The sequence below is a fragment of the Micropterus dolomieu genome, linkage group LG14, assembly GCF_021292245.1.
Source record: "Micropterus dolomieu isolate WLL.071019.BEF.003 ecotype Adirondacks linkage group LG14, ASM2129224v1, whole genome shotgun sequence".
Lineage (NCBI taxonomy): Eukaryota > Metazoa > Chordata > Actinopteri > Centrarchiformes > Centrarchidae > Micropterus > Micropterus dolomieu.
The window spans coordinates 11,435,463-11,448,661 of NC_060163.1; the positions used below are offsets into that span (position 1 = coordinate 11,435,463).

The following is a 13,199-nucleotide window of genomic DNA, read 5'->3' on the forward strand; positions in this document are numbered from 1 at the left end:
AAGGGATGGACATGGTCAGAAACAATGCTCAGGTAGGCCGTGGCATTTAAACGATGCCCAATTGGCACTAAGGGGCCTAAAGTGTGCCAAGAAAACATCCCCCACACCATTACACCACCACCAGCAGCCTGCACAGTGGTAACAATGCATGATGGATCCATGTTCTCATTCTGTTTACGCCAAATTCTGACTCTACCATCTGAATGTCTCAACAGAAATCGAGACTCATCAGACCAGGCAACATTTTTCCAGTCTTCAACTGTCCAATTTTGGTGAGCTCTTGCAAATTGTAGCCTCTTTTTCCTATTTGTAGTGGAGATGAGTGGTACCCGGTGGGGTCTTCTGCTGTTGTAGCCCATCCGCCTCAAGGTTTGCAAGGAAAATCCCAGTAACTGAGCAGATTGTGAAATACTCAGACCGGCCCGTCTGGCACCAACAACCATGCCACGCTCAAAATTGCTTAAATCACCTTTCTTTCCCATTCTGACATTCAGTTTGGAGTTCAGGAGATTGTCTTGACCAGGACCACACCCCTAAATGCATTGAAGCAACTGGTTGATTAGATAATTGCATTAAGGAGAAATTGAACAGGTGTTCCTAATAATCCTTTAGGTGAGTGTATAGTGGTTGCGCTTGCAGATCCTGAATATCATAGAAGACTGGACTATTGGCCTTGGCGGAAGTCTGCATATGTGTGTGTGCGCATGCATTTGCATTACACTATTCACTTACTGCAAAGAGGTGAGGCCTTGATTGAACTTGATTGCGGCAGCTATAGCTTGAACCCCTTCATCATGCAAGAGATTGGCTGTGAGACTGAAATACATGCACACAAAGACACATATACACAGTAAATACAGTATTAAAAAAACACAGTAAAAGAGAGAGAATGCTCACTGAAATACAAGTTAGTTGTTACAGTAGCGTCAGACTTACTTATTTAAGTTATGTGTAATTTTAAGTCTGTCACTGCTTTCGCAATATGTCGGCTTTCAAGCTGATAACACGTGGCTTTGAAGTAAAAAAAACTACACTTCATTTAATTGGATAAGGGTGCTTTTTATCATAAAAACTGGAGCCGATTAATGCTGCGAATGTTAAACTGTGAATATCACCATATTTCCACAGCGTTCATATAGTAAGGTCATGGGCTTTACATGTGTTTTCATCATAGACTGTATATAAAAAGGTTTTCATCAAGCGGGAAGCTTCCGGTCAGAAACCTGAGGCATACGAGAAAGTCCCTTAAACCTGCATTCTATCGAACAGCCAGCAGGGGGCGACTCTTCTGGTGGCAAAAAGAAGTCCTGTTCCATTAGAAATAATAGTAAAATGACCCTACTTCTCAGCTGATTTATTACCTCAGTAAACACTTTCATAATGACTTAATAGTCTCAATCACTAGTTTGAAGTCTTATTCAATACAACATGATGTTAGTAGATAATAGTCCCCTAGAGTGACTCGTACCCTCGGCACTGTGCAAATTTAGCCAGCGCTGTTGAAAAAGCTTATTAGAATTGGCTGTTCACTTTCTCTGGTGAGTACATTTAGTTTTAAGCCTGTTGTTCAGTAGACAAAATTATCATCCCGGTTAAACATTACAGTTAACGTGAATTACAGATGGACCTATCTAAGCAAGCTAGCTAGCTCCACACACGGCCGTTAGCTCCACCGTCTTGCCCACCTTTGGTCACTTCCGGTGCCGCTGGTTGTAAAAAATCAACATGGTGGCGCACTATCGCCCAAACTCGAGGCTTCAAAACGGCAGTCCAGAAACCAACGGGTGACATCACGATGACTATGTCTACTTCTTATATACAGTCTATGGTTTTCATCAGGAAATAGTACTGAGTGACATTCCATGGGGAGTGACATTTTCTGAACATTAGGATGTTTCAATGCCTCTACGGGGCATTACACTATGCACTGACATTAATGACGTGACTCACTCGAGGTCTTGTAGAGAGTTGTTTTCATGGAGGGCTTGGGCCATGTTCTTTGCTCCCTCCACCCCAATTGAGTTCTCCCTTAAACTAAGTAAGTAGAAAAATACATGAAACACAAAAGAGGGAATAATATATAAGAAGAATATAACAACATTCAATGCCAACAATCGCAATCTAGTAGCACCTTTACAAAAAGTATAGTGTGATATTTTGGGAAATAGACATATTTGCCTTTTTTTGAAAGAGTGAGATAAAAAGACTAATACCACTCTCATGTCTGTAAATGAAGCCACATCCAGCAGCTGCTTCGCTTGGCTTAGCATTGATTGCATGAAGACATGAAACACGGGCAAACAGGTAGCCTGGCTCTGTCCAAAGGTCACAAAATCTCCCTACCAGCAGTTCTAAGCTCTAAAGTTAAGCTAACATGCTGCTAGTTGTAGCCAGTTAAAGTAAAAATTCTGTTCCAGATATAAGGAAAACTCACTGATGTCTATAATAACGCAAATAATTATAAGATAGGGATGGTGATTTTAAACACCATTTCCCAAAAGAGGAGAGCCTATTGTGAGTCCATGGGCTCTGGCTAACGTTCTGCCATGTCTGCAGGACAGAGAGGACCAAACTGTGTAAAACAGAAAGCTGAGATTACAGCTAAAAAGTGATAGTGTTTTATGTTTGTGGAGGATAACCTAGTATATGTACATGTATATGCAAAATTGAATTTTTTTGGGACAAAAATTTAACAAATTAATGTTGTTTAATTTTGTTAAATCATGAAGATTTCAACTTATTTATAGGCCAACAACAGAAATGAGTTACAGAAGCTAGCTCAGACCTGATGTCTGAAGTTTTCTTTATTTACCTGACAAATATCAAAGGGGTATCAGTCCTTTCATCAAACTATGAGAAAGCGAATAACGTAGTTCCCAAATTTTCAAACTATTACTTAAAAGAACTGGCTGTAATCAGATAAGGTTGACTCAGGTGAAGAAAACATGAGAGGGCACTCTTCATAAGCTGATCAGAGGTGTCTTGGCCAGTGATTAGCCACTATTACGTCACTAAGTTTAGAAATATTTTGTTGCAGGATCAAGTCATAAATGACATTAGTTTTGGGTTGTTACAGGAAAGCTACCAGCTAAAATTGAGAAGCTTCAAGTTCAATACTCACTTCAAGGAGACAAGGCCACAGTTTAGCCGAAGTGCTTTGGTTAAGGCTGTCATCCCCCTGTTGCTGATTGAATTACTCTGAAGTCTGCCCAAAGAAGTGAAGTTAAACACAAGCGCATTGAAGGACTTGCACGACAAATTGCATCATTGACTGACAATGTTAAAATGGATTAGCAGTTTTTAATATAAAGGTTGATAGATAATGCGGAGGCTACAGTGCACTACTATGCAGAAAGTACTGACTGAAGTGAGAGCAGAGTGTGGTTGACTGTCAAAGCCTCTGCCAGAGCGATTGTTCCTTTGTCCCCAAGCTGGTTGCTACAAAGACTACAGACAAGAACAAAAAATTTGAGACACATTAAGCTATCTTACCACAAAGCCTAGCCTATTGTATGAATAATTAAAGCAACAAGCAATATAGTGAATGAATATATTCATTTAAGATTACTTCAGCTTTGTGAGAGTCCGGTTTGTCTTCAGTGCATCTGCAATCCTTTTGGCTCCTCCTGCTCCAATCGTATTCTTCTGCATACTAAATCATGACATGCAAGAAAATAATTCTTGTTAATCCTCATCATGAGCATGAACGTAAACTATACATAGGACATTCAACAACCACAACTGAAAGTCACTCACTTCAGAGACACCAGTTTGCGGTTGCACTGCAGTACTTCTGCAAGGGCCTGAGCACCTTCCTCCTCAATGGCATTGTTCTGGAAGCTGATGAGTGGTTAGGGAAATTAAACAATTAAATTTTTTAGGAAAAGGTTAGGTAATTTTTAACCCTATAAACCATAATCTATGGCAGTTATACGCACTTGACTGATACCAGGGCTTGGTTCATTTTCAGAGCCTCTGCCAGGAACTTCGCACCTTTAGAGCCGATGTTGTTGTTCCGGAGACTAAATAAGAAATAGGTTTTTAGATGATATATAGCTAGGTAGAATCAAAATAGAAACACCATGTTGCGATGTATCTGCGTGTGAAATATGAAGACAAAGATCATAAGAATTGCAGCAATTTGGGGAAATGGCGAGACACACAAATTGTGACATTTATTTGTGGAATCTGCAGTATCTGAGACAAAATTGTTATCTAAAGAAATGCTCAAATTAAATTCAGGGGACCAATATATATGTTGAAAAGTAAAAGGCTGAGAGTGAATGCTATGTTTCTCCAAAATAACTGTAAGTCAATGCTATTTTGGAACTTGTAATTTTGGCATTATTTGATTGTACACAGACTACAAAGTATTCATGCTATAGACATGAGCATCAAAACGTTCACAAGATGTATGTTAAACAAATGATTGCCCAGCATTTTTAAACATCTATCATTTGTATAGGCTGCAAGCAAGCAAAGACGACAGCTGTAATCAGTCAAAGTCAACAAACAGATCTCACTTGAGAGACGTTAGCGTCCGGTTCACCAAGAGGGCTCGACTCAGGGCTTTGGCACCTTTGTTGCTGATGGCATTCTCTGCCAAACTGAGGGGATATAAAAGAGGTTGCAATCATATGATACTAAATATTAACGATAATCACATTCATTATCATCACTGCACCGATCCTACTACCACATGATAATCACTGAGTGTCTCTTACGTCCTTGTAATCAACAAGGCAAACACTAACTCATAATTAAAAAGTTTCACTTTATGTGAGCAATTAGGCAAATATTTCTCAAACAGAGCATTAGACTATAAAATGTTCTTCATCTGATGCTTTAAATCAATGAGGATTTACAAAGTAAGTGTAATCATACCTTATCTTCTGGATATGGCAGTCTTTGGCACTGAGGAGGCTTCCCAGCAACTCCATGACATCATCTTTGAAATGATTGTTCTCTAACCTGTGGAGCAGATAAGTTATATGTTTCAGCCCTCAATCTTTCTCCTGAGTTTTAGCTTGTTGGGAGACAGTGCTTTGGGGAGCTGACCTGAGATGGCTGCAGTACAGCAGCTGTGGGAGCAAACATTTCACTGTCGCGTAGTTCAGCGAGCCTGTTAAGTTGGTCTGTTCGCCGCACTCTGGAGACACATGCAGCAGGTAGCCCAGCACAACACAGTGAGCCCGTGTTAACTTCCCTGCCAGGCTACCAAGCTGTAAATCTTCCTCTACACTCCGCAACAGCTCTGTGTGTTGCAGCTCCTGTAAACAATAAGCCAGGTTGACTGCACGTAGGGACACAACAGCTCCCCCGCTGACCAAGAGGCCTTGTAAAAACCCTGCTGCCCATGCCTTCTGGTTGCCATCTTCTTTACCGAGGGCTAGAAGCCCAGCGAGAGGTTTCAGTGCCACTGAGGACAGCAGGCCTGTCAGGAAGCGCACAAACACATCCAAGTGACCATCTTCAGCCTGTTGTGAATGCTGAAAGGCACTTCTAAAGTGGTTCTGGAAACCGATCTTGGGCCAAGACATTGTGCTTTCTGAGAATAAGTCAAAGATGGCCCGCTTAGAGGAGACATGGTAGTAAATAGCTGCAATAAACTCCTGCAGAGTCAAATGAGTGAACCGGTATGTTGTGTATATGGGCGACTCCTCCCGAACAAGAACTCCAGCACCAAGACTGCACTGAGTTAACAGTAGATCTATCCCATAGGCCCTGAGGTCCTGCTCACTGAAGGTGTACTTGTGTTTGAGGAGCCCATAAAATGCCAGTCGTCCAAGATTTCCCAGCAGTTTACGATTGCTCCCATGGAGCTGCTCCATTTTTACAGGCTCCCTGCCTCTTGGTTCACCTACTTCTGCCTTCATGGAACAAAAGTGAGCATACAGCTCAGTACAAGTCCTTGGAAGGCTCTCTTGTGTACCACTCTGCATGATGTACATCAGAGTATCAGCTACTATCCAGCAAATGCATGGTATGTAGCACATCACCATAAAGATCTTATTGGACTCCAAGTGTGCCCATATTTTACTGGCAAAATCCTTCTCAGAGAAATGATGGCTTAGGAAGAGCTGGATGTCCTTCGGGCTGAATCCTGGGATCTCAGTCACCCTGTCAACCAATCCTCCAGGGATGAGTGAGGCCACTCCTGGCCTGGACGTCAGCCACACTGCTATGTCAGGGAGCAGATTCCCCCGAATGATGTTAGTAACAAGGTCATCAATGGGCACTTCTTTCTTTGGGTCGCTGCAAGGAGCTGCATCAGAGAAATTTAAAGAGCAGCGGAATTCATCCAAACCATCAAGTATGAGCAGTGTGCGGCAGGAGCTGCTGAGGACCAGACTGGGATCCGTTAAATGAGGAAAAGCAATTTTCACCAGCCTCTCCGCAGAAAGCTTCTCCAATGAGTTTAGCTCGCAAAAAGTGAAAGGCAAGACAAAGCTCACATCTGTGCAGATGGCCCCCTGGCTCCACTGCCTGATGAAGTGTCGGACCCAGGTTGTCTTGCCGATACCAGCCACCCCGACCGTGAGTGAGACCCTGGGAGGCAAACTGACCCGGGTCAGGGGCTCCCAGAGTTTGGCCAGCCCCAGCTGTCTGAGATGATTTCTTTTCCTTCCTCGAGTCACCCCCACCTGCATTAAGTCGTGTTCTTTTTGCTGGAGGTCGGAAAGTCCATCGACCAGAAGTAAGGTTCTTGAGGAGATGTTCAGCTTGGGGCAGCTGTCTCTGTACTGCTCATATCGCTGTAACAGCACCTCTTTGTGCTCCTTCACCATGGAATCTGCAGAAAATTAAATTGGCTCAGGTTATTGTAAACAATACAAATACATCAGATTTCAAACAGGAAATGGATTGAATTTATATAGCACTTTTATCCCAAGAGTGGCGCAAAGTGTTTTTCAATGCATTACATTTACACACACACATTCATCCACAGCACGCAGAAGCTCATCTGGAGCAGTTTAGGGCTCAATATCTTGGTCAATGAAACTTTAACGTGCTGTTAGAGGATCCAGGAATCAAATCACCATCCATCATATCACTAGATGATTTGCTGAGCTACGAGAAGCTTGAACTATTTTGATAAGAGCAATTTCTCTTCTAAAACATTGACCAACTCACAGAGAAAATCCCATTTCATACCCCTTACCGTAGTTTATGATGAGCTGGGCCACATGAGAATCTGAGCTCTCTATGAAGCCCCGGAGGGCATCAGAGCCTTGAGTATCCTTGCCAGAGACAAAGGTTGTGAGCATGTTAACTTGGTCTTGCAGCTGGCCTGCTTCCTTGATCTTGGTCTCCTCAGCTGAAGTCAGCACTTCCACCTTTCTCAGGTGGGTGAACATCCCCTCCAGGAAGGAGCTCGTACTGAAGCGTTTCAGCTGGTCTCGATGCTTTTGGATCCAGCCAAGATCTAAACCAAAACAGAGCAGAAAACTCTCAGCACTCAAGTGATAACTAACAAAGACAATTTCCTGAGCTACAACAACCCTTTTTGATGTACAGTAGGAAAACAAGAGCAGGGGTTCACCCCTTTCTTTTTGTCTTTTTGCCAGAGAAAAATCATTTGTCAATCACTGAAAACTACAGTGTATATATACCACTGGCAACTTGTTAAGAGTCAGATGCTGGTCATTCTTATTATGTGCACCAGAGGACAATCATTTTTGCATAATAATGTATTCTGTTATAGCCTGAGGGTTCGTGATGCTTCTCACTGTTTCACATAACCAGAAATATTTATAGGCAATTTTCTATCCGTTGTCGTTTTTTAAACGTGTACTTTCCTTTTTCTTATGTTGTGTAAATCAGTTATACAACACACAACTAATAAGTCGGTTCTGCTTTTTCATTTCACTTTTCCTTCCCTTATCTTTATTATTTGTCATGGTGTATTTCAGTCAGTCCACCCTCTTCATTTGATAGCTTGTTCTGTAAAACTTATGTTTGTTGATCATCCCCTCTATAAACACACACAAACACACCGTTCCTGATCGTATTCCATCCCCGCTTTCTTTTTAACCAGGTTGTGTCTCTGTTGGTTGATCAGTCAGTCCACCTCTTTGGTCCAGACTGAAATCTCAACAACTACTGGATGCATTGTAATTAAAATTTCTATCACGTTCGTGGTAAGATGATGAACATGGAAAACATTACAACTGCTGAACATCAGTGTCTAGGAATTGTTATTGTGAGCATGTTAGTTGACATTAGCCTTTAGCCTGCAAACATTCATAACCATAGGCTAGGCATTGTTATAATCTAGACTCTGTGCAATAGATATCAATTTTGTTTTATAGAATAACATGTTGGTTGTTGTTTTGTGAATAATAATCATATCTGTAGGCACGTTTTTTTGGTTGGATATAATTAATTGCATTTGTATGTCCATATATTAATCCATATTTTATCCAGGAAAGAGGTATGAAGTAATTCAAGAAGAATGTCAAATACTTAACATACTGCACAATAGCCATTTCAACTTATGAACTCAAACAAGGAGAGCTCAGGATTTCCCAAAGTCTTTTTTCCAATATCTAAAAACTAATTTAATCAGTGGTAGAGACCTTAATTAAACACCCTTGCACATTATTGACGAACCATCGATTCCAGCTTGCTTTAAGCCAGTGATCATATATTGCAAATGCGGCCCGCCGAAGTTTCCCATCCGGCCCACAGAATGGCCACTGATGAAAGTATTAATCTATAGTACTAGAAAGTGTGCATCTGTAGCGAAATTCCGGGTAAAATGCTCTATTAAGTTACTGATAACACAAACTCAATATTTCCTACTGCTACAGAGAAAGCATTTAGGATAACTGGCGAAACAGAAGTTGACTTTTATTTTGAAGTAGTCACAGGAAATGTAATGTTTTTGTGAGTGAGATCAGCACTGACCGCTATCGTTCATCAAAAATCTGTCTAAACACAAGACAACGGTCATTTTCGACATTTTATGACTGCGGACCAGTTTGAAATATTGCAGCGATATAACAGTCAGGAGCAGACACAGTGAGCTGTTTGATGAAGAGATGCATGCGACAGGCTGCACACTTCTCAACCACGTAACGTTAATCAACTCCTTTCACTTTGGGACTCATGTCTTGTGCAGCATAAAGTCAGATCATGACTGCTCACATAATCATGGAAGAAGACCACAATAATGTCGCAAATAAATAATTGCAGACTGTATAAAAACGGTTGATTAATATTTCATGCCAATCAGAACTCCATCCTACAGTTACATTTACAGATTTCAACAATCACCCCTCAGTGAAGAGCCTCCTTGGCGAAAGTCTGAGAGCATTTTCTAATTAAGTAGGCTATTTGTCATTATATATTTACCATATTTTTAGCAGTCTGTTCACTGTAATGTAGGCTAATAAGAAACATTTATTTTGTGAAATTAAACACTAGTTTGCTAATTAAGCCTACATAAAAAAATTGTTTTAAAAGTCCGCCTCTTGCAGTCTCTGCTTAGAGAAATTCTGGCCCTCAGCAAGAGTTGTTGGGGGGGTCCTGCTTTAAGCCCTCTTTCAGCAATTACTATGATCAGCAGTGCTCGTGAAGCTTATGGTGACGGTATTACATAAACAAAAAAGTTTCTATCGCTCTCCCCAGCCTTTTAAAACTTTACTAAGCAGTACAAATTTACTCATTACAAATTCAGACCATGCTGTCTATTAGGTGTCTATCCAAAAACACTCAGCTGACATTTAAACACATAAGAACTTCTTTGGATAACTATGACCTGGATGACTGAGAACCCTCACAGACGCCCTTGACCCTTCTTTGGACATCAGAAGTAAGAGGTGTTCTGCAAAATTGTGAGAGAATAGAAAACTTTCTGGACATAAATGATTCTCTAGACTTTTTATCGACCTACTTCACTTTTAAGCCATCTAAAATCAAATAGATTCAGATTCTTATACTTGAAGCTAACCTGATCAATTTGAATCTGCCAGGAACATTTGTTTTGTCTAAAGTGACATCAATATCCCTAAAATCTCCAGCAAAGAAAGACTCTCAGAGGATAGCATTTGCTACCCTCTCTGAGTAAATTAGGAAAAAGCACTCCTTGGCATGCAAACAAATTTCCAAATAAGTGTAAAATAACCTTACAAGCAGTCTGAAGGTTCTCAGTCATCCAGGTCAAAGTTGTCCATGGCATGTTAAAAAGACATCTGGACCTTACAAGCCTTTTTGGCCTTTTCTGGTTTCTAATTCTTGATAACAAGCAAAGATATTTCTAACAGCATTAAGTTAGTTTCTCCCACAGGAAACTGGTAAGTGGACGTGGTAAGCAGTATGTCATAGTTTGTGACTAATAGTAACTAGGTAACAGTCAACAGTCAGCTAAACAATAGCTTAACTCATTAGATGTAGGCTATGTCTAACGGCGATGTAGTAGCTGTGACTGCCATTTTTACTCTAAACATTTAATTTGGTGCATACATCACCTTTTAGTGGACCACCACAGGAAACTTACCACTGCCCAAATTTAATTCTCTGATTAAAAAGTCTAAAAAAGTTACACAGCCACATCAACATGAAAGAAATCGACAAAGTCTAACAATTAATAATAAAACACGTTCCAACCAATTTGGTCTTCAAAAAGGTTTGACATCAGTCTCCTGTTTACCTGTAATTTCAATATATTAACTACCCCTGCTGTTTTTGTCATATTACTTGACTGAGCAAGCTGGTCCTTTATTTGGCCCACAAGTCCTCTGCTGTAAAGGCTTCAGACAGTTTTCACCCATTGCCTACAAGTCCCCACCAGACTCAATGTCACCAAGCATTGCCACAAATGATAGGAGAAAAGCCTTGAACTGGAAAGAGAAAAAAAATACTTTCTTCTAACCACTGGTCTCTCTACCTTATTATATGTGTAAACTGGTTAAATCCTTCTTTGGTTGCAATAACCTTTTTTTCACAAGATCTTGAAGACTTTAATTACAAAACTTCAGGACAGCTTGTCCTTCCGCCTAATTTCATCTTATTTCATAAATCACAGCTCCTGTTTCTCTACTGATAAGCCTCTAATCTCACCTCCGTATCTTGACATTCATAAGAACAGCAGCATGTGAATATGAGTGAATATGATGTGGGCGACATGGACGATAATGACAAAGAAAGTGAAGATTGGTCAGAACTGAAGATTGATGTTCAGTATAACAGAACTGGAGATAATCTGTTTTTCCATTGTTTTGTTTTTTGCACTGGCCAATAGGTATGGTCCTACACGCTTGTTTCCTCTAAATAATAATAAATAAAAAATAAAAGAAAGGGTTTAATGGGTGGAAGGGTTTTGGGAAACACAGGAAAGCTGACTGAGACACTCCAAAGCCTATGGTGCATGAGACACATGATGAATCTGTTATAGAAACTCTCACCCTCTGTTTCTGCTTGTGAAGAGTTGGAGCAGGACGTAGACTGGAGATCCACGTAGCAGTCGTCCTGCCACACAATGCGTTTGCTTCGATCCAGAAGAGAATCGTAATGTGCCTTCATCTCCATGAGAGAGCTTGATAATTTTGGCCCTCAGATGCTCCTTTTTGAGTCTAAATGATACAAAACAGCATTACTGATACAATGTGCGACTATCATAAACTGGGCATGACCAGCTGTGATGAAGGTAGGTGAAGAAATTAACTGAGGACACATTATCTTCTGGCCATCAGATTAAGGAAGACATCCCTTTGAAAGTTCTCTCATTAACTTCATTCATGTTAAATTAAATTAACATGAATTACCTCAGGCCACCCACCTTGATGTTTTGGAGGAAATGACTAGAGAATGACTAGAGAAACTGGTTTTGTTAATTTTCTTTGGCTCTGATTTTATTTTTGAAAAATGTTAACCTGGTTTCCTTGCCTTCCCCCCCCACACCTTTTGGGTGACCATGACAATGCAGGGACTTTAAGGTGTGTCTCATTGTTTCACAGCTTTAATTAAAATTACATTAATTACCTCTACACACTTAACACTCTCAGATGCTGTTCCTGAAGCACATAGTGAGGCAATAATTACTTCACACCCACAGACTCTGCACCAGATGGTGCACTTCTTTTTAGCTTTTAAAAGAAAAACCCACATCCTACTTGATTCTAACTACGATCTACATATCTTTCACATTTACCTTCTGCAAAGAACACTGTAAGGCATCTATATGCATGAAATGTGCTATACATAAGGCTTATTGTTAGTATGATTCCATATCATAGCATATTACCAAAACTGCAGTGAAAGTACTGCAAACATACATTTAAATTATGTTTCACTGAGACAAACGGGAAATGGAAATACCTTCCTGTGTGGTTTATTGATGATCACGTAATTTCTGACAAAGGAAGCCTATTCAAAAACCCAGACCTCAGATGTACTCGCGACAGCTTGCCAGCTTCCGCTGATAAGTTTAGACCGTCTTAATGGCCAAAACCCACTTACTAACACACTAACAGTAGTGAAGAAATGCGTCGGCGAGTGTCAAACAGAACAATTACACATTATCGTCATTAGCAACATCAAAAACACAAGTAGCTGTGTGTGTATGAGATGCAAGCATGCCAGCAATACGCTGTGTAAAGAAAATAAAACACAGACATATCCGTTGTAAATTAAATAAAACATAATTATATGATGCCATGTCAGAAATGGATTGTAGCATATGGCAAAGTGAGTGAGTCTGTTGAAGATCTTTATTTTATTCTATTTTCATTGGCCTGGAGCAGATATAAACACATGGCCATGATGGAAAGTTAAAGTTTAGGGCTGGAGTCAGTTTTAGAAACCTTTTGTAGCAGTCAAGATAAAACATTTAACGTACAGTGTCCAGTAAACAAAACTGAGGTAACTCACCATGGGCTTGTTGAAGTTGTATGTAGGTGTCAACGGATGTGAAATGCTTTCGAAAAATATTTTTCGTTTGTTAATGCCATAATTCTCACGACAGCAGGAGTAGAACAATTTCAAGTGTGAATTTGAAAGAATCGCTGAGGAGTGACTCTACTTGAGGACTAGCGAGCAAATGAAACGAGCCACAAACATACAACTTCTTCCCCAGTCAGAACTGCTGCTGGAGACACTGTTTCATGCTGCAGCGCCTTCCTGTCTGTCTAATCTGCCTTCCTGTTGCGGTTAGCAGGTTGAACAGTGAAAAGAGAGAAAAAAAAAACCTGCATTGC

At 40.5% G+C, this 13,199-nt stretch overlaps 1 protein-coding gene across 1 annotated transcript in view; it reads right to left on the minus strand.

The window, feature by feature from the left end:
* The window catches only part of nlrc3 (NLR family, CARD domain containing 3), an 18,858-nt gene extending 5,722 nt beyond the window's left edge, over nt 1-13,136 (minus strand). Inside the window, exons 1-13 of the mRNA XM_046068441.1 lie at nt 12,874-13,136; nt 11,409-11,576; nt 7,163-7,426; nt 5,059-6,793; nt 4,885-4,971; nt 4,524-4,607; nt 3,939-4,022; nt 3,757-3,840; nt 3,569-3,652; nt 3,364-3,447; nt 3,122-3,205; nt 1,951-2,034; nt 733-816 (exon numbers count right to left, since the gene is read on the minus strand). Coding sequence (XP_045924397.1) covers nt 733-816; nt 1,951-2,034; nt 3,122-3,205; nt 3,364-3,447; nt 3,569-3,652; nt 3,757-3,840; nt 3,939-4,022; nt 4,524-4,607; nt 4,885-4,971; nt 5,059-6,793; nt 7,163-7,426; nt 11,409-11,532 — 2,882 coding nt within the window. The 5' untranslated portion in view covers nt 11,533-11,576; nt 12,874-13,136. The remainder of the gene's footprint in view (nt 1-732; nt 817-1,950; nt 2,035-3,121; nt 3,206-3,363; nt 3,448-3,568; nt 3,653-3,756; nt 3,841-3,938; nt 4,023-4,523; nt 4,608-4,884; nt 4,972-5,058; nt 6,794-7,162; nt 7,427-11,408; nt 11,577-12,873) is intronic.
* Between the last annotated feature and the right edge of the window lie 63 nt (nt 13,137-13,199).